The 27,692-nt window shown below is 43.6% G+C and overlaps 1 protein-coding gene across 2 annotated transcripts in view; it reads left to right on the forward strand.

The window, feature by feature from the left end:
- Positions 1–27,692, forward strand: part of LOC144763169 (amine sulfotransferase-like) — a 528,038-nt gene that overhangs the window by 139,111 nt on the left and 361,235 nt on the right. For both annotated transcript variants that reach the window (XM_078648509.1, XM_078648508.1), the window contains exon 3: positions 22,275–22,433. In XM_078648509.1, coding sequence (XP_078504635.1) covers positions 22,275–22,433 — 159 coding nt within the window. The remainder of the gene's footprint in view (positions 1–22,274; positions 22,434–27,692) is intronic.

Genomic DNA, 27,692 nt, shown 5'->3' on the forward strand with positions numbered 1-27,692 from the left:
CACTCTGATCCACTCTGCTCTCTCTTCTCTCTCTCTCTCTCTCTCTGTCTCTCTCTCTCTCTCTCTGTCTTTGTATCGGATGGCTTCACTGTGAGTCACAGCATTATGCTGTTTCACAAGGAGTATATCAGCACACAAAGTAGTTTTGTTCAGTGCCTGTAACTACTGTGGAAGTTTGTGCTTTTTAAAACCAAAAATATTTTTTGCTTTTGCCAAAGTTTGTTATAATAGTGAGGGCGCAGCAGCTTACATGGCAATTAAGTTTTACAAACACGATGCCAAAACGAGTCACACAATGACAAAAGTAAAAAGGTGACCATCAATTTCAGACCTACTGTGTTTGCCAATGCTTGTTGAATTTTGTTTCCCATAATCTTATTGAAAGTAGTTACAGAGATTTTCCATAATGAATATTTTTGGGAAATACTAGCATGGATGAACACGTTATTAAATGATGCTGCAAAAAAATGGTAACAAAAATGTTATTGTAGTTGAAGTTGAAGTTAAAATACTTGTTAAGCGCACGGCTACCAGGCGGTTTCTTGGCGCTAGGGATGCGGACCCAGAGAGAGCGGGGCACGGACGTTAAGGCGAGAAGGCTTGTGAGAAAAGGAAGGTCTTCAACGCTTTACGAAACTCAAGGTAGGAGGCGGAAGACCTAATGGAAAATGGAAGGGTATACCAAAAGGAGGGTGCGAGGACAGCGAACGTTGTGCCACCAGCTTTTTTTTCCTAAAACGGGGCACGGAGAGAAGGGACTGGGATGAAGACCGCAGCTCTCTACTAGGGATATATGCTTTAATTTCAGAGTTGATGAAAGCTGGGGCAGTTCCAGTGCGGGCCTGAAAAGTGGTACAGCCCACCTTAAAAAGAGCGCGTTCTCTGATAGGGAGCCAGTGAAGGGCTTTGAGTAAGGGCGTGACGTGATGTGATTTAGGAAGACCATGGATAAGGCGGGCAGCTTGGTTTTGGACCAATTGAAGGCGCCGGAGATCGTAAGCCAGGACACCATTATACAAGATGTTGCCGTAGTCCAGGCGAGACAGAACCATGGCCATAAGAATAAGTTTCAAAGCAGGAAAAAAAACGGGAAATCTTACGGATTGTGCGAAGAGTCAGAAAGGAAGATGAGACCACTGCACTGATCTGGGAATGTAAAGTGAGATGGTTGTTAAGTTTTATCCCTAGTGTTTTAACTGAGGGAGAGGGTGAGGGGGGTTCCTAGGGCAGTAGGCAAAAACAAAGGGGTCCAGGGACTGGGGCAACCACCTACGAGTACCAATTCGGTTTTATCAGGGTTTAACTTGAGGTGTCTGCAATTCATCCAGTCCCGGATAAAAATCATGACTGATTGGAAATTATGAATGGAGCCAGGGGAAGGAGAGAGGTTAAAAATAAGCTGGAGGTCATCGGCATAGTTGAAGACCGTGACCTCCATCTGCTGTAAAGCAAAGATAAGGGGGAAGATGTATAGATTAAACAAAAGAGGGGAAAGGGAAGAGCCTTGAGGGATACCGCATTGGACCTTGCGTGACGGGGAGGAAAAGTCTGCCAGATGGACAGCCAGCGTGCGGTCACTCAGAAAGGAGGCGAGCCAGGCCAGTAGTTCAGCAAAATGTTTTTTTTCCTGCTTTCTCTTTTTTATGAACATTTTATTTTGAAAGCAAAGTATTATCAAACTTGCTTTTAAGCTTCTGCAATTATTTGCGTCAAATCGCAGAGTATTCTGGGAGCAGTATACATAGCCTCATAGTGCTAAACTTTGGAAGTGTGTGTACACTTTTTTTACTACAGAAATTGCCAGTAGTGCAGTCTGAGTTTACAACATTTATTTGGCAGAGTCACTCTAACTAATAATAATGACTGCATCAATGTTGTACAAGTTTGAAGGTCTTTAACATATGGACAGAAATATTAACTCGGCAGTAGACATTTCTGATAAGCATACGTGGGTCAGGCGTGTTTCAGAGCTGCACGCTTTTGTATACTGGAGCCACTGGCAGTTGTGCACTCAGGGGTTACAACGTTTACTTAAAGTGCGCGCCCGAGTAATAAATGCATTCAATTAATAAACCATAAATACAGGTTTGAACAGTATTAACATATGGGCAAACATATTACATCAACTACAGACCGTGCCCTTCTCTGACCCATTATGTGGTACTGATAATTGTCAGCCATAGGGTTTGTGCTGGTGGGAGTTGGGCCTACTTGTGCCAAGGACTCAATACACATGAAAACTTGTTGCCCTTGACCTCAAACAATATGTGTTGTGCGTCGGGCTATAGGAATTACACATCCTTGACGGTGCATAGTCAGCTTTCAAATATAGTGCACGCAACTCAGAAAAGATTCTTACCATAAGTTTTCTGTATAAGTTGCTGAAGCTTTTTGGTTGCAGACACCACAATACTTTTCAATAGACTGTAAATGTACAAAAGATGTATATTAGGGAATCATAATAGCAATGCTAACCATTGAAAAGGTAGTTTGCAAAATAAATGTTATCCTTGAAAACCCTCTTTGGTATTTACGAGTATTTTAAAGAAGTTGCATCAAGCAAAAAAATGGTCGCAAACGGGCAGATTCTCAGAATCTTTCCATTTGTGACCGGTATTTTTGCATTTGGGATGCATCATCCCAAATGCAAAAATCGCAATTAAGGAATCTCTAAATTGAGATTCCTTAAATTGCGATTTCATTTAAGCAGCCACGGCTCGTGCAGGGCGTTACGCCGGGTGGTGATGTCAGGCAGAGGAGGGGCAGGGCGGGGGTTGTAAAATGCGGGATATGGACGGTCAGGTAAGTACCGAAAAAAATAAATAAAATTAATTTCGTTACCCGCGCTGCATCGCCAAATGTGATGCAGCGCGGGCAACGAAATTCGTTTTTTTTTTCGGTACTTACCTGACATTGTCCATATCCCGCATTTTACAACCCCCCCACCTTGCCCCTCCACTGCCGGCATAACACCCTGCACGAGCCATGGCTGTTGACGTCACCGCTCGGCGTAACGTCCTGCACGAGCCGTGGCTGCCAATTACATTCGTTTAGACTTACAAGTATTCGAAAACGAATACAGGCTTGGGAGTGTCACGTGATGCAGTAATAAATATTAAAACTAATGGGAGAATTAGGAGGGAGCAAATACGATGAACCAGAAAGCACATATTCCAGAAAAATAAAGCAAAGCAGAGCTGGGAGGGCCACGTGATGGATAGAAAGAAACATTCGCGCAATAATTCACTGTCCACAACATCTTGATTTGCAAGAAAGGACACTTTATTAAGACAGGTGCAAATTAACTTCTAATCAAACATCTTGCTATTCATTATTTAATAAACCAAAAATTCCTTCAACTTATCTTAGCATCCTTATGAAAGATGAAACCCCCACCAAGTTAACCCAAATAAACCCAGCAGCAACTGACTCTTGTTGATACCCCCCTCCTTTCCTTTAACTGCCCCTTGAGGATGGACCAACCCGCTCCAGGCTGCCCACCCCCCAGAAAAAGTGCTACCAACTAAAATTGCACCTAGACCTGTCTTAGCGTGACAACCAGGAATAAACAGCTTCAGCAGTACCCAAAGCACAATAAAACAATAAACAAATAGGACCTGAAAGAGAAAGGGGGAGGGTGGGTGGATCAAAAACAACCTTCGCCACCCGCCTCCCCCGGCACAGTTCCATTTCCCACCCTTTCTACCCCTAGTTATCCCTTTTCCCTTCTGCTCCAACTAGCTAATCACCCCCCCTTGCACCTGTGGCCAGTTCCCTTGCGCGAACCAACCCAAGGGAGAGACCGGCTCCTGCACGGCTCCCCCTGGGTCCCCCCTTATACTATGTACATAGAAAATCATTGAGGGGTAGGAGGGACACGTGATGCAGAAAAGAATACCATCATGAACATACAATAAAAAGAACACATTGTAAAACACGTGACACACTTCAAAAATAGGATACAGAAATTCATGGAAGCTCAATTTATAAAAAAAGGCATGGGAGTGCTCCGTAAGACAGAAGGAAATATTAGGATCAACAAAGGAAGATCAATAAGAATGGAGGCCTGGGACCATGACGGACTGGGAACCAAAACCGGCCCTGGCAAAGTGCTCGGCCGCCCCCGGGAGGAGGGCAGTTGGGGTGTTACAGGGCGGATGCTGCAAAAACGGCCCTGTAACAAAATCGGCCCCCAGGGGCCCAAAACCGGCCCCCACACTTGCGGCGCACCGTGGGATTGTTTGTGCCCGCAACGGCCAGTCCGGGCCTGCCTGGGACGGCCACGTGACGCAGAAAAAAAAATATCATCATGGACGCACAATTAATAACGATAGAGTCCTAAGCACGTGGCGTAGTACAGAAATACGACACAGAAATTTATGGACGCATAATTTATAAAATTAGAGGTTTATAGGACCTTGTGACGCAGATAGAAACTTTTATACTATATGCATACAATTTTAAACCATTAAGGGGTAGGAGAGCCATATGATGGAGAAAAAAATAGCACCATGCATATACAATTCACAGCGGAGTCTGATGTTGTAACGGTTTCTCTTACCTTGCTTCTGTCGTCTTTTGTCGTGTCTTCAAAGGCTGCAGTTTCGCTGGGTCTGGGGTGTTTTGGGTGTGGGCGCTGCCGCCGCTGCGCCTATGGTATTGTGGCTGGCCAGCAGCAGTTGTGATACCACGTCGAGTGTCAGGAGTCCTCCTCCGCTCAAGCTGTGAGTTTGTAGTGAAATCGATGACGACACTGTCTGTCACCACAGCACAAGCAGGCAAAAGAGAGTGTGCTCATGTCAGTGTTTGTATTATATGGGAACCGCGGGGGCTGAGCAAACCAATCCCAGGATCATCATTCGTAGCGTTTTCGTGGTCTATAAGAATTATGGCCTTGGGGGACATCACATTGGTTAATGTATTGGTTTCCAGGCTTAGTGATAGTAAGCATGCTAGGTGGTGGCATGTGGGGAGTGTGGGCAGGGGTGCACCGCGCATGTGCAAGTGTGAGTGTGTGCAGCAACAATTAACAACAGAGAGAGATGGGGCGGTGTTATCATGTGCGCAGAGGCAGACCCAGAATCGGATCTCCAACGAGTGACCACTTCTAATCATTCTCGTTGGCACGCCCTGTGCTCTGATTTGTCACTGAGAGGGTGATCGCACCATACATGTAATGCTAATCATACTCAGTGTGTACCCGCGCATACAGTACAAATATGGTATGACGTTACGCGTCGCATCAAAGGTTAAGTGTGACGTCATGAACGGCGCCCTGTACGCGAAAGGCGCCAATGTTTCTACATCGTTAAAAACATATATTTATGTATTTAATGTACATACTAAGGGAAGATATTATTTGGAATAACTGAATATTTTTTTTTACAGTTTTAACAATCATATATTGCTTTTAAAAACAATTACACAAATCGCAGTAGAACATCATGCGTACTGGTATCGAAACATCTGCGTAAGCGCATCATAAGCGTACGTAAAGTCATGTGACTTTAAAAGGAGAGATTTGATTGGTTCATAACTTTTCCTATTGCAACTGTTGAAAGTTACATCCCATTATAATCATTCAACTTTGACTTTCTAGGAAGAATCATTTCTTCTGACAATTTTTTCAAATAGAAGGAAGATCATTATAAGAGCAATGGACTCGTCTTCCAGCAGTTCTTCAGAGGGAGGTTTCATTCCTGAAGAACCTCCAAAGAAGAGGAAAGAAGCTCTAATTTGGCAATTTTTTACTTTTTCCAGAAGGACAAAAAAAGGTTAATGCTCCAAAAGTAACCTGTACAATTTGCCAAACAACTCTTTCAAGGGGTGATCCATCTAAAAAATACTCCTTTGGCACAGCAAATATGGTGCGACATGTGAAGAACTTGCACCCCAATAACTTTGCTCAAGCTGCAAGACGGACCAAGCACATCAACTACTGCAGTAGAATTTTCAGCAAGCAGTTCACACCCACAAATTGATCCTGATTTTGCTGACGTTAAAATTGTATGCATTCATTGCGATAGACTTTTGTGTTATGGGGAGCAGTCTAATGATCTGATGAAACGCATGTCCCTGTTGGATACTTTTTGGGTTCCAGTTCAATTTTTTTGAGTTTAAAAAAAAACTTGTTGACAAAACACAAATAAAATTGAAAAGTAAAAACATGGAAAAAAAAACAGTTCTTTTTAGAACTACCTTCACTGGTCAAAGAAAGAACTATATTTCTATGTTAGTGTGTATAAGTTTGTCAGAATGAATGTGTAGTTTATAAATGAATGAATTAATATATTACTAGTGTATGGAGAATGTGAAAGTGCAGAACTATAAGGAAGTGCTACAGCATAAATCTATAAGGTGTTTACCTATAGTATACTGTAGTATGTCCGAAGCACTTGAATGTAACATATGTTCATAATTATGTCTTCAAGTCTGTGTTTCAATTTGCGCTGCTGGTGAAACTGTCTGGGTGAATTTGTATGTGGGAGGGGCGGATTTACAATCCCCTTGTGCCTCTTTTACACAGCCGTTGCATCACTTTTGTGACACAGCGGTGGTGCAAAAGAATGCCATGGTGTGTTGTATTAAGAATGTGATGCATCTGGGGGTGCATTACATTGTAAAGCCCTGCGCCAGAAGGAGGCTTTCCTGTGCAGGAGGGGGTGCAGCATCGCCTCCTTAAAGTGACTGAGTGAAATGTATAACATTTCATTCAGTTACTTTTGAGCTTATGCTGCGTCAAAACCTTGCATATGCTTGAAGCAGGTGTAAGGATTGATACAGCATTGTGAGCATACGGCCCGAGAGCATTGCTGGAGTTGTGTTATGCTTGCAATCGAAGTCAAGCAATAATTAATCCTAAAAATATTTTGCAATTTAGTTTTGTTAGTATTTTATAATAGGAATATGAAATAGAATCTAAAAAATAAATAAATAAATATATATATTTATATTAAAAATATAAGAAATTTGTATAAAAAGAAAGACATAATAATTAATACATTTAAAAATTATTATTTCAGTTAATTTCTAAGGTTTTTTAAATGCTAATTCCTAACTATAACATGGCTGAAACCTATGTTTTTTTCAGTGAATATATATATACATATATATATATGTATGTGTGTGTGTAGTTATAGTTAGGACCAAAGTTTCCTTAGGAAAAGCATTTTCCGTTTTCCAATTACTTTTGGCACCGCTTGGCAATCATGTAAAAACTGATGCACCTCCATTTTTATTCATCTGTATGGATTTAAAAAAAATGTTTTTAATGATCATTTTATCTAACCGTCTTTTAATGATTTTTAAATTATGCTGCTTATTATATGGTTTATTTGATGTTTGTATTGATTTATATGAATAGATGTCTTCTTATACTTTTATGGTCTAGTTAGACCGAATGAATTTGTCCTGATCTGATGTGTAAATATATATTCAGAACTTTTATATGATCGAGCATTAGTGCAATAGAGGGGGTGACATAACAGCTACATTTGGCACTTTTTCAATTTGGGTATTCTATAGGAACAGTATTTTTTATGAACCCTTTTATATATTTCCATATGTGTTGTCTATGAATGATATATTGGAGCTCTTATGCATTGGAGTTTTAGAATAGAGGAAGTGTTATAGGAATGGATAATTGCACTTTCTAACTTCTATATGGGACTGAAAGAGCACCTTGCACTTAATATCCAAGTTTGGATTGGTCTGGATTTGAATATCAAGTTGTCTGTTTCTTTGTGGAACACCTCTAACCGCTGGAACTTCACTGTGATAGCACATTGCACTTTACAATTCATTTCATCTCTGTATTTTTACTGTTTATTACATATTATGATAAACACTTTGCACGTTATATATATTTTTTTGTAATGTATTTATTGAAGATTGCACAGGTAATCACAGCAGGTACATATTGCGACATCATTAATAGACAGGAATCAACTAAGGATTGTGATCATTGCTGCTGCACCGCAAATACGGATACCAAAAATATTTCCTGTTTTTATTTTTTTTTTAAACTCAACAAACCAAAAAAACCAGCCATTGTCAGTACACAGAGCAAGTAAGGTTGTCAATCACAGCATAGCGTACAGAATATGGAAAAACATAGCAGAAGTATATTTCTGATAAAGCCAATACATGGAATGAAGGACAAATCATGTGGTATGAGACATACATAAGAGTAGGCGCGTAGCACAGGGACTTCCTAAGTGGCGCTAGCGCTGGGCCCGCCAGTTATATGCAATGTATCGGCAAAGACAGCATATAGGCCAAGTCCGCTGTCCCATCGTGAGATTAAGTCACCAGGTCCGCAGTCTCAGCCGGAGGGGATTCATCTCTGTTACGTGACCACTGCAGGAATGGTTCCCAGATGTCTCGCGGCCGAGAGGCCGTCGGCATCAGGTCCCAATACACCCCCAGCTGCGTGTGTCCATATGTCACATCGGGTAGCCAGTCTACAAATCTAGGTCGCATTTTGCTTCCCCACTTTACGGCCACCTGACGTTTCGCGTATAGCAACAGCAAAGCATGCAGTTTTCTACTCTTGGGTTCAGTGTGCCCCACCCATCCTAGTATACCAAGAAGTGGAGTAGGACAGTCAGTTCTGTGCAGTATCTGATTAATGGCCTCAAAAACCTCTGACCAGTACTCAGAAAGCGCTATGCAATTCCAGTCTACATGTAGAAAGGAGGCTCCCTCTGTCCCACATCTCCAACACCTGCTGTCTTCTCTAATGCCCATGCGGTGGAGAGCTAGTGGAGTGCGGTAAAACCTATGTAAGAATTTAAAGTGAATTAAGCGAAGCTTGTAATTTGGGGACAATTCCGACAATTGTTTACAGCAAAAGGACCACTGGTCATCAGTCAAGGGTGTCTCGAGTTCTGCATTCCACAGCTGTAGAGACTTAGGCACCACAACAGGGGACTGCTCCTGCATGGAGTTGTATAAGCGCTAGACCAACTTTTTCCTGGATGTTCTCGCCAATACATTTTGAAGTGCATTAAGGGGCGGCGGCTCCTCTGGGAAATGGTCCCACATCGCTCTACAGGCGGATTTAAGTTTGTGATACGTAAACGTTTCCCCAAATGACATGGGCTGGCCCTCCTCCCTAGTCGGAAGATCCAGAAACATACCCCCAGGGTATAAATCGGCAAACGTGTATAACTTGGCCCCGGCAAGAGATGTATCACCACCACTCTCTTCCAGGCAGGGAAGCATGGGGTTCTGTTTGAGGGGGATCGCAGGTGCGTATAGCAAGGGCAGAGCTGCCCGTCTCTGTAGTTCGCGCCACACCCAGCGTAGCATATCAGCCGTGTCTACGTCTTTCGCAGGTCTAGGAGTTGTGCGGTACAGGGCGACGCTCAATGACAGTGGAGCCACCGCATCCATCTCAACCGCAACATGAGGCTGGTATGGCGTGGGGAACGCCCAAAAATTCAAGTATTGGGCCTGTGCGCAAAGCGTATACAGATGCATGTCCGGGGCACCCATGCCCCCCTGTCGCAACGGCAGCGTTAATAGCGCCCACGAGAGTCTAGCTTGGCTTCCGGCCCACACCAAGGACAGTAGGTGGGACCGTAAACAGGCGAAGAAGCATTGTGTCAGCGGGATAGGGATGTTCGCAAATAGATAAAGGAATTTGGGCAGTGCAACCATTTTCGCCAGCGCTATCCTACCAGCCATAGACAAGGGAAGGGTCAACCATATTACCACCTTGCTTTCCAGCCAGGTTACCGCTTTTCCGAAATTTAGGGTCCAGAGGTCCTGAAGATTCCGGCTAATCCAGATGCCTAGATATTTAACTGCATCCGCCTCCCACTTTAAAGGATAATCGGAGTGCACTTCCGCGGTGTTGTCAGTTAGCGGAAACATTACCGACTTAGACCAGTTTATGTTAACACCAGAAAGTCCACCAAATTTGACAAATTCTCTCAGAAGGGGATTCAAATTTGCCGCGGGATTGTTCACATAGAGGGTGACATCGTCGGCGTAGAGTGAGATCAGCAAGCTTCTGGAACTGAGCCCTATACCTTTAGCTGCATGGTGTTGTCTGATTCTAGCTGCTAATGACTCCATGGCAATGGCAAAGAGCAGGGGAGAAAGTGGACACCCCTGTCTTGTCCCTCTAGAAATCATGAATGAGTCAGATAACATGCCGTTTACCCGCACCCGGGCCCTGGGGGCAATGTAGAGCAGCCGGATCTGATTGATGAACAGCGGACTGAAGCCCATGCGCTCTAGAATGCTGAATAGATATGGCCATTCAAGGGAGTCAAACGCCTTTGTGGCATCTAAAAATATCGCTGCCGCCTGTACGTCTGGGTGTAAATAGTGGAGTAGTGAGAATACAGTTCTTAAGTTGTGCGTAGTGGCACGACCAGGTATAAAACCTGATTGGTCCGGTAGGGCCACCATCGGAAGCAAAGGCTGTAGCCGATCCGCTATTATTTTTGCATATATTTTTACGTCTACATTAATGATGGATAAGGGTCTATAGGAGTCAAGGCATTTGTCATCTTTATCTGGTTTCAACAGCGTTATGACCATAGCTTCTCTCATTGAGTCAGGCAGCGTCCCTATCTCCAGCGCCTTGGCAAATACCTCATGGAGCCTCGGGGCAAGCTCATCCACATATGTTTTGTAGAAGGCTGCAGTCAGGCCGTCCGGCCCTGGAGCTTTATTCAGTGGGAGGGCTTTTATGGTTTTGACTATGTCTTGAACCGATACAGGGTGATCCATGTACTGGCGGTGAGCATCATTAAACCACACTAGCGCTATGGAGTCTAGGTAGGACTTGAGGGCGTCAGTAGGTGCAGCATGTGTAGACTTGTACAAGTTGGAATAGTATGTAGAGAAAGCCTGTAGTATCTCATTCTGCCCTGTTATCAAGACCCCTTCATTATCAAGTATGGTGTGCACATGTGTGGGTGGCGCAGCGCTATTGATCATTCTAGCTAGAGTTCGACTAGGTCTATCCCCCTCACCATATCTGCGCGCCTCAGCCTGTTTGTTTAAGAATTTCAGTTCGCGTTGAGCCTCTTCAGTGAATTCCAGCAGTTTGGCCTTTAGTTGCGTGGCCGTGTCAGGTGTAGGATTAGTGCAAAAAGAGTGCTCTAGAGATCTCAGCTCTCCCTCTAGTCTAGCCATGGCGTCCATAATGGACTTCAGGACACCCGCCCTGCGCGCTATGCATTGACCCCTTATGACCACTTTGAAGGCGTCCCATAGAGTCGCTTCTGAGGTGACGGAGCCCTCATTATTGACAAAGTAATCTTTTATATCCTGGCGGATCTCTTCAGTGAAGGCAGCATCTTGCAGCGCGTGCGGCGGAAGGCGCCAGGTGAAAGCTCTCGTAGGGGCCCCAGGTATCTCAAGTGTTAGGAGGCACGGAGCGTGATCAGAGAGGGAACGGGCCAGGTTGCTGACATCCACGGCCCAAGTAGCCATGTCCTGGGACACTAACCAAAAATCCAGTCTAGACCAGGCAGCGTGATGTGCAGAAATACAGGTGCCCAACCGTGTGCGAACGTTTCGGGCTCTCCAAACATCTAGTAAACACCCTTCACTGACTATGTCTCGCAAAGCCTGGCTCGCGCGGGGATGCAGTTGTCTGGACGGGCCATGTCTATCCAACGTGTCGTCTATGACCACATTGAAGTCGCCACCCCATATGATCGTATGGCAGTCGAGGATCGTTATTTGTGCCCACACCTTTCTAAAAAACAGAGGGTCATCGACATTAGGCCCATACACAGCTGCTAAAATTACATTTTTACCCAGTAAGGTACCATGAATTATCACATATCTGCCTTCCTCATCGCTAAGCACAGTGTGTTCCTTCCAATCAATGCCCCTGCGCACAAGTATGGCGACACCTCTAGAATAACTGGAGTAAATGGCTGAGTATGCGGATCCCCATCTTGAGTGTCTCAGCCTTGGTGAAATTGTAGAGTGAATGTGTGTCTCTTGCAGAAAGCAGATGTCGATGTCATGACGTAGCAAGTAACTGTGCATTAATCTAGCCTTCCTACCATCACTAAGGCCCCGTATGTTCCATGTTAAGACCTTAGTTAAACCCATTGACCCTTGTTCGAGTCAGCGACCACAAATATTGATTGACTCAATGTGGAACGCTGTACAATGCATCGTTGGTGTATACTCATTAGACACTGACAATTAGCCAACCTACCCCATTCCCCAAACCACCCCCCACCCACACCAACCCCCCAATCAGGTTGTTGCACTTTATATATTGATGCATATGTCAACATGTACACATATGCATTGTGGAATTGTTTCAGCTGAAATAGAGTATTAGTGATGCTTTCAGTATTGGTCCATTCATCCTCTTTGCAGAAAAATATTATTACATCATTATAGATTACACACACATTCACTCCATAAATAACTCTCCATTAGAAAGGTGTACATAGCCAAGCACAATATCTGTCTGCCTAAAAGTTTGAAACTTCTGACCTTTAAGAGTTATGTTTATTAACTAAGTACTATAGAATTATTCCTTTCGACTTTTTGATTGGTTGCTTACTTTTGTAACAAACTGCAGTAATGATATACTTTATTTAAAATTAGAAATTTGTGGTTTCTCCTTTAAATGCCATATGAAGTGTTTAATTGGTGGAGGGAAAGGTACAGCTGTCCCTCTAAAATGGCACTCTATGCACCAAACTCTATGGATAAGGATTCGTCTGAAATGCGTAGATGTGTGGTTAACATGCACCTTGCACTTTGCTGGTTATTTGCCTTATAACTTATGGGAGCCTTTGAAGCCAAATAAATTGCTTCCATAAAGGATTCCTGTGTGCCGTCCTTCTGTTGGTCCTGGTGATGGGGTGGTGAAAGCAGGGAGTTTTTGCAGAAGCTTTCCTGAGAATATATATATTATATATATATATATATATATATATATATATATATATATATATATATATATATATATATATATATACATATATATGTTGTCCAATCCTTGATCTCTTGGTTCGAAATAAGGCGCTGACACCGTGGGAATCGATTATCAAAGAAGAGTTATTTTATTCTTAAACGAAGTGGCTTGACGCGTTTCGGCGGGGAACCCGCCTTGTTCACAACATCTCAACACTAGGTGCTGCGTGCAATATATACAAAGTTTGGGAGCTTGTTCCTGACGTGGTTTGGTTGCCATGGTGAATCTCCTCCCTCTAACAGTCATGGAAAATGTATGTTGAATTCAGCGTATAGTCTATTGCATTACATAGGGTCTTTCTTCCAAATTAAGTACTGTATTTAAAAAGAATTTGTGTAACACATAAGTATGCAGTTCTTTTTACAATTGAAGACATGTTATGAAAAATCTTTTGAATAATTACATTTGTAATGATGCTATTGCAATTATATTCATTGCAAATCTGACTGTTCTCATCGGGGGAGGCGACGAGTAGTGAGTTGGTGGTTCATTTACATTCAACGTGAATACATTCTATGTGAATACCCATAATAAAACCAGTGAATGTGAAAAACAAAGCAGTACTGAACTAGACTGTGCAATTTATACGGCAAAGATGGTTCACCCCCACAAGACAAAATTCAATAACTATGGTTCGTGTGTTCTGCCCCAGTGGGCTTTGGTTATCCTATGGACGAATCATTAACCGACAGTGGACTGCTATTGTCCTCTGGGTCAGTGTATCTGTGGGAATATTCCTGTTTTGAAATATATTGTCCGATCTATTAGCCCTATATGCATAATGCTGTATGTCTCAGTGCTGCAGTCAATATGGTTATGAGTGTAAGTTACTATAGTGCCAATTTGCCTACCAGCTCCGACTAGTGATATTCTTAAATGTGGTAAGTTAAAAATTGTAGTGCTATTCAAGTTATATAAGCACCTTTTTTATATATTTGATCAGAATAATGTTGGATCATTGTCATACTCAAGATACATTGATATTGACAAACGGATACTCCAGCATATTAGACCCATCACTGGCAAGGATCAATCGTATCCGGTGGCTAGGCATTATGAGCTGTCACATAACAGCAATCCCAACCTGGTACAATATTATGTAATAGATACAGTTGGCCCTATGAAACGGGGTGGCAATCGAGAGGCCAAACTCCGTCTTCTCGAGACACGATATATAATCAAACTCGATACCAAACATCCAGTGGGGCTCAATCCTAGCGAAGATTTCCATACCTGTCTTTAAGTCTATCTTAGGAATTCTTCAATTAGTAACTTGTTAGAAACTTTGAGTTCTACTAGCTCCGCACGATCCTTTCCTTGCTCTTTGATTACATTTACTGTTGTTCTCTTTATCAATATGGGCTCATATTGAATAGGAACGAATTGACTGACTATATTTGAATAGGAATTTGATACATGAATGTTATACATTTACAACATAGGTTTTGCATTTTCATTCTTTTAGGGAGGTGTGCTGCATCGGTACTAGATAGCTATGGCTATAGTTTTAGAGATGCATTGGAAATATCATGGTTATAAGAAGAATTATTTTGCACCATTACACATTTTAGATATAATAAATAGTTTGCACGTGTGCTTCTACACATTAGAAATTGACATCATAACAGACTTGGATCAGTATAAAAGTTATGAATGCCCACTGGGGCTGTATTCGACCCACACAACAACTTTGCCAGCAAAACATTGCAGCCAGTATGCGCATTAGAAAATAAGCGGATGTATTTTGTTATTACGCAATTAATTAAAACATAAGGAGAAATGATTGCACAGCAGGTTTTATTTTATATTATAAAACTTGTGATATTTATAGGAGTATATATTTATATATTTATTTATTTAATTGCAAATTTCGTGTTTTTATCGTCATTTTAATGGGCGATTTTTGAACATTGAGTTTACAATATATTTGCTATATTTTGCACATGTAACACCCATTATGCTGCTACAAATACTCTGCTGCTGGGCGGCTATTTGCACATTATGTTTACAATATATTTGCTATTTTTGCACATATAACATAAATTATGCTGCTATAAATATTTTGCTGCTGGGAGGAATATTGTTGTTATGAATGTTCAACATATTCTCTACTGATTCGAGCTTATTTTGCACAGTTCCATTGCATTATGCAGTGTATAGTAACTCTTTACGGTCTATAATGGATTGGGCAAATGGTCATTTCCTGTATATGCACTTTAAGTAGCCTCCCCCTCTATGACAATGCGTCATGTGATCAAAACCCGATTGAGAGTCGAAACGCGTCATGGAGGACAGGCTGGTCGATTATTTGAAAAAATAAAGAAAATTTGATTGGCACAGATATCTGGGTCCACTTCTCATCCTTGCCTACCTAACAGCACTTCAAAAGCGGCGAACTTGGAAAAAAATGTATATTTATGTGTGCACTTTTTGTGGAAACAACTCGCTTATGAATCAGCATTTTTCTGAGTACCTCCAATATCTCAAGATGTACTATTGAACCTAACTAGGCACTTTATTTTATTTGTACCTCAAAATTATCTAAGTGGATAATGTATATATATTATTTTCTTTGAATTGTATCTCAAAATATTGTTAGTAAAATTATCAGATCATAAATATTATGGCCTAAATCTAATTTGCAAGAAATATAGTTCCATATGGTGTAGATTTTTAATTAGTAACTCCAATAATGTGATATTTTTTTTAATTATGTTTCAAACAAAATGTGTGCAGCTAGGCAGGCGGATTGTGTGCCGGAGCATGTTAAAGAGCAGGCCAGTGCCATATCTTCATAGATATGGCGCTTTCCTGCTCTGATCCCTGTCAGGCAATGCAGTGCAGTAACTCTGGGAGCTCCGCTGCTTTTTGGGACAGTTGTGTAAATCTTTGCCTGCCTTTGTAAGAGGTGGAAAACACAATCTCATACCTAAAGTCAAGGGCAGGTGACCCTCACCTGACTCTGTTCACAACCTGTGGAAGGCTGTGCTAAACCAAATGCCCTTAGATTGCTGATCTTTCCTGGAGAAATGGATGCCCACACTGAGTGAGACAGAGAATGAGTTCTATTTGCAGAGTTTAGATCTAGGCCTGTGAGAAGGTGCCCTCTTGATACTGACATTTGGTGAGAATGATGACACTGGAATTGGCATGAGAATACACACTATGCAAATTCATATATAAAAATAAATACCATGCCTAAACCAAATATAATATTACATAAAATATAAATATATGAACAAAAGGTACACTCTCATAATATAAAAACGCTAACAGAAAAAAACATATATTATATATGCATATCAATAATAAACAACCACAGTCACAATGTCATACGCAATACATCACAGAGCATAGGCTGAAGACAACGTTCTGTTGTGTACATACACAAAATAAAATCAGTTTTTTTAATTTGACTTACATAAATCTGTAATTGGGATCAAATTTGACTATGAATTATTGCCCTAGACTTAACCAGACTATAGGTTACAAAATGTAAATATGTTCCGCAAATACATAATTAAAAAACAGCGAGCCTCATTTTGAGTGATACATGCATTGCAGGGGGTTTGTTTTGCACCCACTTACTACTGTTGTCTGTGTAATGGGTAAAAGCTTGTGAAAACAGCCTTTGCAACAGTTTATTTTAAACAGTAGCCCACATAGCACATGGTTTTACCTATGCAAAGTGCTCCTGGCAGAAACTTGAAAAAAATGCAGGCAAAATCCTTGCACTGAATGCTAGTTGTTTGAACACCCTTACTGTAAAACAGGTCACAAATTAGTGCCCTCACAACTTCCAGAGTTAAGTGAATCAAGAGCCATTGATCACACTCCTGAGGCGGAAGCCGGGAGAGCGCGCAGCGCATTGCATTTGCTTTTTAAAAATTGAAAACTGTCACTGATTTATGTGTGCTAGCTTTTTAAAAAACTCACCACAGCATTCTGAAACTGCTAACAATCGAGCACTTCACCCAGCTCAGGTAGCGGACTCTAACGCTGCCGGCTGACTCTTAATTGCTCCATTCCTCGGACGCTCGCAGCGCGAGGACTCAGGCCACGCCCACTTGTTTGGCCACGCCCCCCCGAGACGACTACTTAAACGCTGAGTAAAAGCGCCAGGTAGCCATTGATCACACTCCTGAGGCGGAAGCCGGGAGAGCGCGCAGCGCATTGCATTTGCTTTTTAAAAATTGAAAACTGTCACTGATTTATGTGTGCTAGCTTTTTAAAAAACTCACCACAGCATTCTGAAACTGCTAACAATCGAGCACTTCACCCAGCTCAGGTAGCGGACTCTAACGCTGCCGGCTGACTCTTAATTGCTCCATTCCTCGGACGCTCGCAGCGCGAGGACTCAGGCCACGCCCACTTGATTGGCCACGCCCCCCGAGACGACTACTTAAATGCTGAGTAAAAGCGCCAGGTAGCCATTGATCACACTCCTGAGGCGGAAGCCGGGAGAGCGCGCAGCGCATTGCATTTGCTTTTTAAAAATTGAAAACTGTCACTGATTTATGTGTGCTAGCTTTTTAAAAAACTCACCACAGCATTCTGAAACTGCTAACAATCGAGCACTTCACCCAGCTCAGGTAGCGGACTCTAACGCTGCCGGCTGACTCTTAATTGCTCCATTCCTCGGACGCTCGCAGTGCGAGGACTCAGGCCACGCCCACTTGTTTGGCCACGCCCCCTCCTGTCCCCTCCCTCAATCAACCACCATAAAATGTGCCTATGGCGGAAGCGCAGCGGACGAGCGCAGCGGGAGCGCCGTTTGCGCGCCAAAGGCGCGCCTAAGGCAAGCCCGTCTGCGCCCGTCCGCGCCAGACCGAGCCCAGAGCCTATACTCCTGGCCGGTCCCGAAACCCCCCGTATCAAATACTCACAGGAAACTCTGTACCAACTCAGAGTACCGTTAAACACTAGTTGCATCGGACCCATCAGCCCGGAAGACGAGCATCCCAGGTGTCCGAACTGCGCCTTCAGGTTTACGCCCTCCCACCCTCCCGAACCAGCTTGCCTGGAGATGGCCCTGCTGAACTGCAGGTCACTCCCAAAACACCAGACAGAAATCAACCTATTACTAACAGAGTCGGACATTGACGTTCTGTTTTTAACAGAAACCTGGCTATCCACGAGTTCCGACCCGGATATTGTCCAAGCTCTACCTCCCGGGTACCTCATTAAAACTCTCAACAGACCGACGGGTACCGGAGGGGGAATTGCGATTATCTATCGAGATAACCTTGCTTGTCAGTTTAAAGACAGCCCCATCCTAGATAGTGAAAATGTTCTTTTTTCTTTACACCTGCCGCCATCTACCACACTATCTGGGGTCCTAATCTACCGCCCCCCTGGTCAGGTAGGGCGCTTCATACACTCGCTTATGGATGCCATCTCTTCTCTGGCCTGTGTGACTCCCAACTTTACAATCCTCGGAGACTTAAATCTCCACTTCGATGATCAATACAACAAACTCGCCACAGATTTAAAAACCGATTTAATTTCCCTCAACCTACAACTTCTCAGTAATGATCCCACTCATACGAAAGGACATTTACTGGATCCCATTTTCTCTAATCTTTCCAAACTATCTACTCAAACTCCCCTGCCCCTTCCCTGGTCAGACCACTTCTTGGTTCCTTTTAAATTCCAACTTCCAGGGAAGATGGTGGATATTCCTCGCCCCCAGGTCCCGTCACGCCCATGGAAAAAACTAGACATAATCCTATGGGAACGCTCTCTGTCCTCCACTCTACCTACAGTAGACCCAGATCCGTCTAAAGCTGAAATCCAATTACATAAATGGATCAGCGACTCCCTTAATACAGTCCTGCCACTCAAAACCCTCCCTTCCTCCAGGAAATCCTCCAAACTACCGTGGTTCACCGATGAATTACGCGAACTAAGAAAGAAAGGCAAAAGGCTAGAGCGCCAATGGAGAAAGAACTGGAACCCAGAAGACAGAAGTGAATATAAAATCCATATCAGGCTCTATAAAAACGCACTCAAAACAGCCCAGGCTTCCCATTTCGAAGAGCAAATAGCCTCAGCGGCAAATTCCGCAAAAGAAACCTATAGGATAGTTAAACTCCTCACCAAAATTCAGGACCCACTGTCACCACCAGACCTGGACGGCGCAAAATGTAATCAGATGGCCGAATTCTTCTCGAAAAAAATCGAAAAAATCCTGATTTCCCTCCCGCCTGCTCCGATCGCATTAGGACGCCCTAACCACTTCCCCCGCCAAGACACCCCGAGGCTATCCTCCTTCCCCCAAATCACCACCGAAACGTTCCTTAACGTCCTACATAAAGTCAAAAGCGGCGCTCCATCAGATCCAGCCCCGATCAGTAAACTAAAGCTAGTTGCTTCCACCATAGCTCCCCCTCTCACCAATCTGATCAACGCCTCCTTCAAAAATGGCACAGTCCCGGCAAACTGGAAAAAAGCTACAGTCAAGGCTCTCATAAAAAAACCGCATCTAGACCCCACAGACCCATCTAATTTTAGACCGATCTCACTGCTACCGGCTATCAGCAAAATCGCCGAGCGCGTTGCAAACCAACATCTCTCTGAGTTCCTAGAAACCAATCACCTTCTCCGCCAGTCCCAGACAGGTTTCAGACCAGGACAGGGGACCGACACCGCACTGTTAGCCGTAGTCGAAGAAGCCAGGGGCATATTGGACGCAGGAGGATCAGTGGCAGTGATCCTCCTCGACCTGAGTGCCGCCTTCGACACGGTGGACCACGCAACCCTTGTTCACCGTCTTGGGCTGATAGGAGTGGAGGATTCCGCATTAGCCTGGATCTCATCCTTCCTTGAAGACAGGTCTTTTCAAGTAGCAGATGGGTATTCCACCTCCAAGGCTCAAGCACTCAAGTGTGGGGTGCCTCAGGGATCCTCCCTGAGCCCCACACTTTTTAATGTGTACATGGAACCACTCGAGGATGTTGTCAAGCCTTTCGGCATTAAATCAATAATGTATGCTGACGACACCCAGCTCGTCGTTTCCCTCAATCAATCAGACAACGCCCTCCCTAATCTATTCAGTTGTCTGGAAAAGGTACACCAGTGGATGTGCGATTCCCGATTAAAACTGAACGGGGAGAAATCAGAAATACTCCTCCTGGGAAACCCTAAGAAAATCCCCACTCCCCTTCCCTGGCCACCATGCATGGGAACCCCGCCATCCCCCAAACCCGAAGTAAAGAGCCTTGGGATATGGCTGGACCAGGAGCTCAGTTTTAGGACTCAAGCTAGGAAAACCGCGGGAACCTGCTTCGGCCTTATAAAGATGGCACGAAAGATTCTACATCTACTCCCCCTCCATTCCAGAAAGCTCCTAATGCAGGGGCTGGTGAACTCCAGATTGGATTACGGCAATGTCCTTTATCTGGGGGCCCCAGCCTCTGTAGTGCACAAACTTCAATGTGCACAAAATGCGGCCGCCAGAATCCTCACAGGAACCGCAGCAAGGAACTCGGCCAAACCAGCTCTTAGAAGCTTGCACTGGTTGCCAGTAAGGGAACGGGTCAACTTCAAATCCCTGTGCATAGCTCATAGAATTATGCACAATGAAGGCCCTCCCATCCTTAGGCCACTTGTGACAAAACAACAGTCTAGTAGACAATTAAGATCAAACTCCCTTTCCCTTGCAAACGTTCCCAGAATCAGGAAGTCCAGAACAGGCGGCCGCCTGTTCTCGTACAACGCCCCCAGACTATGGAATGCCCTTCCTCTTTCCCTGAGGCAAGAACACAATCACCTCAGGTTCAGGAAACAACTAAAGACCCTACTCTTCCCCTGAGCCCTCCCCCCTGTTTCCTCACCCCACAGGACAGTGGTCACTAGCGCTGGGAAGCCCTAGGGCAGCTATGCGCTCTATAAAACCCAAAATCAAATCAAATCAATCAAATCAATCATTATAAGTACATAATACAGACTGATTCAGATATATAAACATACACTTTTGTGAAAATGTGGAGTTTTTTAGGTATTCACATACTACAAATTTAACTTTACTAATAGTCATTTTACGACTGCAGAGATTCCGCATTCAGGGGCTTATTTATGAGCACATGCGTCAATTTGGTACCGCCGTTGAGTCACTTTTTGTGACACCGCGCAGTGTAAAATATGTGCCAAGTCGTGCCCTATTTACAAAGTGACGCACCTAGGCAGATGGGTCACTTTGTAAAGCCTTGCGCCATATTATACCTGCGTCAAGTATAATGTATGCAGGGCGGTGTTCCCTCACAAATAAGCCTCGTAGAAGTGGCGCAGTGAAATCTATTAGATTTCACTGCGCCACTTCTACATCGCTAATGTGTCAAAACCTTACACCTGCCTCATGGCAGGCAGAAGGGTGACGCAGTGCCATAGGCACAGGCCTACCCCATGCATTGCTGGAGTTGCGTCATTCTTACAATGCTACTCCAGCAATGCATGGGTTTTGCACCGACAGATGCACCAGGATTTCTGATGCATCTGTCTCTCCTTGTGACATGGAGTCCCGTACATTAAATAGGGTGCATCCATCATGCCCCAAGGAGGGCGCAGAGAAACTGATGCGTCGGTTTCTCATAAATGAGGCCCTCAGTACGGAGAACTCCACACAAAAATATATGAAAAGCCTATCTTTTTATGTGCGGAATCTCCACCCAGAGTGCGGAGTCTCCGAAGTCTTAAAATTACTATTACTAAAATGTGCCTGGTAGTTTTTGAATACCAAACAAATAGTAAACTTACACAAAAGTGTAAATTCACATTTGTGAATTAGGCCCAACATATTTATGTTTCGTTTTGTAATATTTAAGCTTCTTTGGCCCCTAGAAAAAATGAGTTAACCTCTGTTAATTGCACGTCCTGCAATTATTGACGACAGCTGAAGATGAAAATTCACCGTGAGGGGAAGAGCAAGTAATAGCTAATACTGGTGCCAGTATATGAGCAAGAATGCTATTAGCCCACATTCCGCTCATTTCATCCAAGGCATGAGATAAACGAGGCCACTGTCACAATCTCCTTATGGTCTTGGCCACTGAACTTAGAACTCGGGAAACGACAGCAGTTAGTGACGGTATTTTCAGCATTCTGATCAGCTGAGCCAATGTCTGTATTCCATACAGAGTGATACATTAGTTTAACTGTTAAAAATTCATCACAACTACCTAACTATCCAGAGAGAATTAATGTAAACAACAATGCAATTTTGGGTCTGATCTGGCTTGGGCCACATTACAAATACAGTAACCGGTCTGACCTTGCTTTTGAACAAATTATGTGTTTCTTATTTCAGGCTCTAGAGGCTTTGTGCTGGACGAGAGCAAAAGCGGTATCGAGAAATACAAGGGATTTAATTTCGTGGCGTCGATGTTTGTACGTGAACACGTAGACTCCTTGGAAGAATTTGAAATTAGAGATGAAGATGTCTTAATAGCCGGGTATCCAAAATCAGGTAAGGTAATTCCTCCTTTCACACCAATCACAGAATTTACAAATACCTATCACTTGGGGCTCTATGAAGCCTCAGGGTGAACTTTAACCTCCAAGTTAACCCAATGTATCTCGGTCAGAGCTGCTATTTAGGAGAAATTATATCACCTAACAATAGTGTCTTCTGAAATAATTTTATTTTTTACAAAAAATGTTATCACGTCAAATGTTCTTTTACGGGTGGTCTCTGGAGCAGGACTGTCAAACCCTCCTGTCAAGAATGTAGTCCCTCCTTTTTTCGACTAGGTATATTTTAGAACTAAAAGAGAGCAATACATTTACAGAGATGATGGGACGAGGATATTTACTTGCTACTCCCTCATACTCCCTACATTTCCATCTCCCTGCACCTCTGCCTCGCCTCAGTAGACCTGCTTTCAGCATACATAGTCCAATTCAGGCCTCCATGCTAGTATTTGCAGCTTTATACAATAAACCACAAGCTACTTTTGTTCCCACTAATATTAATACCTCTGGTGTATTGCAGTTGTTTGGAAACAATCCCTCCGCTCTGCAGGATATTTGTGAATCCTGCGCAAGTCAACAGGGAGGCTAGCTGCAGCGTAAAGCAAATAACTACATTGTGAGCAGCCTCTTTGTGCACATGCCAACTATAAAAGGGCCTCCCTTTAGTCTATACATTTTTGCACCTAGGTTTACCTGGTGTACAATTGATATGTTTACCAGTTTTTATCAGTTTAGTATTTTCGGTATATGTCACTGGCATTTTCCAAAGTGGTTTTACAGTTGATATTGACTGTGCTTTTTTTTTTTTTTTACAAAAATAGATAAAGGTCTATATATGCTAGCATTGCATTACAGAAAAAAAAGTGGGCAACCCAATCTACCCTTGGAGGCTTGGGAAAGTTAAGTATTAACAGGTAAAAATGCCTTCAAGAGATTGACTTAAGCACACTTAGTCTGACAATTCATATAATTATATATCAAGGTTCCAGCCGGTAACCTTCAGTTAATACTTCTCTATTCAAGTTCAAGTTCAAGAAGTCTTTATTCGATTAGTTCATCATAAAAGACATAAAATACAATTTATACATATAAAAACAATTAAGACAAGTATTAAATCATTACCAGGCTAATCGGCTTCTTGTTACATATTTACAGATTTACAATAGCGCTCAAAAAATAAACATAATTCGGTTAAATACTGGACCTAATTTAAAAACAATCATATCTTTTAGATCCTCGTTGGATGACTTTTAATAAACCTAATTCTAAGCACCCAGGCCCACCCCAGAAATTTAGCAACCCCCACAACAATTAAGGGGTCCAGATTGGTCTTTAACAATCTACTCGCTTCACCGGCCGAGCTGGTACCTAAGTTTCTACATACCGGCCTAAGCCATTTGGCTCTGGGGGCAGAATAAAGTGGACACACATACAGAAGGTGATTCATGCTTTCAACAATACCTTGGCAATTAGGACAATGCCCCGTCCTATCAGCTCCCCACTTTTTGGTAAAATCCCCAAGAGGAAGTGAACCAGTTCTAAATTGGAAGAATAGTTTACGGTCCATGGGCTTTGTTATAATATCCCAATACCTTTCCAACTTGGGTGTGTCCTTGTAAACAGTGAACTGAGCAGTAAGGCTACTCGAGCACATTTTTGAATGCCTATTGTATGTCACCCATTCCCAATAACACTGTTTAAAATCCTTTTTAGATGGGAATTTGGCTGACTCGGGGGAGGACCACAGGTCTCCATGCCCCAAAGCAATTAGGGTAGCCTTAAGGTCCCTAAACCAGCCTATATTTGTTGCACCAAAACTGTTTCTAACCTCCAGGCAAGCTTTGGCGTAGTATTGAAGTTCCGGCGTAGTTCATAGGCGACGCCAGAATGTGAGCGGGCGAAATCTAGCATGGTCGTCCACCGGTTGGCACCCTAAGTCATAAAAGAGGGGAATTAGCGGTGAAGACTGAGGCAGACCTGTTGCCATTCTTAAGAATTTGTTTTGGGCTTGTCTTAATGAATCCAGGTTACTACCACCCCAGAGTTCTGCTCCGTATAGAACTGCTGGTAAAACCTTACCACCATATATCTTTATGAGCGGGGACATTGGCCTGGTGAATGAACCTTTATGTTCCTTGATCAGTGCCCCTCCCAACTGCTGATGTTTCAAGGTCATGAGCTCAACCTGATGGGACCAGCTCAACGTCTCACTAAAGGTAACTCCCAAGTAGGTGAAGTGCTTTGTCTGCTCCAAGGGGGTATCCCCCATGGAAACCTTAGCTTTGATTTGTTTATGCCCTCTTAAAACCATAAATTTGGTTTTTGATACGTTCACCTCCAGCTCATGTTCACTGCAGAAACTCTCAAACCTCGACAGGGCTTTTTGCAAACCCTGTCTGGTTTGGGAAATCAGGAGAGTATCGTCAGCGAACATGAGCAAGGGGATTTTCATACCAGCTAAACTTGGGGCATCCGTGGAAAAATCTTCATAATACTTGGTAACTCTGTTTATGTATAGAGAAAACAAGGTGGGTGCCAGCACGCACCTTTGCCTGACACCTTTGGCCACCGAAAAATTCTCCGTCACCTCACCCGGTTTCCCCCAACGCACAAAAGCATAGGTATGTGCATGTAGGTTCACTATAAGTCGTACTAAGGTGGGGGGGCATGCCGATGTCCAATAGGCATTTCCATAATCCGGCCCTCGGGACAAGGTCGAATGCTGACCTTAGGTCCACGAAGGCCGCATATAGGTTGCCTTTGCCCAGGGTAACCGTTTTCCAATGCAAGAGCATGAAACGGAATGCCTGATCCAGGGTACTCACGTGGGGTCTAAACCCAGCTTGGAGAGGTGTAAGAATATCATACTCCTCTATCCATGCCTGAATCCTAGAAAGAACAAGACGGGTTATGATCTTCTGTACCGCGTTAATAAGACTGATCGGCCGGTAGTTGGATGGAACCGACCGATCACCCTTCTTAAAAATAGGCAAAATTTCTGCGCCTGCCCAGGAGTCAGGCACCCTAGCACCCAGGGCCAATGCATTTACCAACCGCACTAAATATGGTACCAATAAATCCAGGTCCTGTTGGAATAAATCCGCTGGTATACAGTCAGGACCCGGCGCTTTTCCCCTAGGGATAGCTTTCAGAACTATTTCGACTTCTCTGGCCGAGAACTCGAGTGACTCTAGCGATAATGGCCAGCTAATGGACTCTTGCGTCTCACTGCAACATCTAAATTGTTCCTCAAAGTGAGACACCCATTTCTGTTGATCAACGAATGCGGGGCTTGGACGATCTTCCTGTGACAAACCCCATCTAAGAAGGTGCCAAAACTGCTGCAGGTTCCTGGAGCCACAGGCCTCAGCAAGTGAAGTCCAACGCTCGTCATCCCAGGCAGCTTTAGCAGAGCGTTTAGCATTATTAAAAGCTTTCCTACTTGCTTTGATTAGGGCTGGGTTTTTTTGTTTTAAAGCTTTAAACAGATCCGCATGGGTCTGTCGGCAAGCATCGTTGAACCAGTTTGCGGGTTTCCTAGCCTTCCTCCTACCTTTATTGGCGACATACTTAATAAACAATGATTTAAGTGACAAAAACAAACTAGCATGTATGCCTGTGATATTCTTATTGATCATTTCCTGGTTTACACACTTCTCAATTTCTATCAGTGAGTTGGAGACCAGGGCTCTGATCTTTTGACGTGCTTCCACATCCACAGAAACCTTTGGCCAGCGAACCCTCCTCATATCATTTGTTAGAACGACAGCCTCCTGTACAGAGTTTAGCTGTCGTTCAACTGGCCCTAGAAAACTAAAATCCTTCAGCTCCGCCACCAGGGGTTCATGGTCACTTTCTGGACGTGGCATAACTATCATGTCCGAGACCACAGGCCACATTTTAATGTCGACTAGAATGTAGTGAATACGACTGCTATGTCTACCATTAAAGAATGTGTGACTACCCATCTTATCCGAGCTTACTCGTCCGTTAAGGGCACGTAAACCCCGGTTCAAACAGAGACCTTTAATAAATGTAGCTGCATGGGACCACTTGTTGATCAGGGGTAAGTCAAGCTCAGGAACCCCCCAAACCAAATCCTCTGCTTCAGTTAGTAAGCCATCGTCATTACTTAGGGGTTCAAAGCAAGTGTTTAGGTCACCCATAACAACCACATAACCGGCTTCGGAAGTAGTACATAGGAAATCATCCAGACAAAGAAGGGTGGTTGAGACTCTACCACCCGAGATACCTCTAGCATATACATTGATCAGCAGTATCACCATCCCACTTTTTGTTTTAATACTAACTATCAGTATATCTGGACAGTCAATAAAAACTTCCTTAACAAACACACCTTCAAATTGGCGAACCCAAATTGTGAGACCACCCGTGGCCCGACCTCTCTGGCTTCTAATGGCTGGTTTGTTAAAATTCAAATAACCTGAGAGAAACACTGGTGAGGTTGCCCAGGTCTCCTGAAAGGACCATACATCGCCACAACAAATAAAATCAGCCCAATCAGAATTGCAAATGCGAGATTCTAATCCTGCTATGTTCCAACAACCCAAGGTAGTACCCTTTATACAAACTCGATCACATGGTTTGATTAAATCAAGGGGGTGGGAATCCCTGGGCTGGGGAAGGAATTCTTTAGGCTCATAGGCAACTTTATTCGTACCTTCTATTGACATGCCCAATGACCCTACCTGGGCAGATGGCTCAGAAGTAACACTCTCAATAGTGACGTCCTTGAAAGACATTAAGGTAGGCCCCAAAGCCAATCTATCAGGCTCTCTTAAACAGGCCGTACACCCTATCTCACAGTAATGGAGATGATCTTCAAAACCTTTAGCAGTACATGGTGAGTTACCCAAGACATTTTCAACACCCTTACAATCAGAGATATGCCCGACTTCCCTTATTAGCAAGGCTGGTCAGTCATTAGACGACAGCCCTGATAGTGGGTCATAAAGGTTCCTCAGCGGAATATTCCAACACTCGTTGGGCTGAGTGAACCTATTTTGAAATTGATGTACCGAGTTAAAGCTTAGGGGCTGTTGAAATTGTGGGTAGAGCGGAGTGGGGGGAGCCGGGGGGTGCAGAGTCTTAATATGCAATGGAAAGTCCGGTGGGGCTGGGGACAGAAAGGCTGAGGCTTAGCCTTGGCCCAGCCCGGTGTTAATAAGGAACTATTATAGCTAGATTGAGTATAGGAACGGTACCGAGCTTCAGGGTTGAAATTGGGTCCGTA

The sequence above is a fragment of the Lissotriton helveticus genome, chromosome 6 (genome assembly GCF_964261635.1).
Source record: "Lissotriton helveticus chromosome 6, aLisHel1.1, whole genome shotgun sequence".
NCBI classification, from domain to species: Eukaryota; Metazoa; Chordata; class Amphibia; order Caudata; family Salamandridae; genus Lissotriton; species Lissotriton helveticus.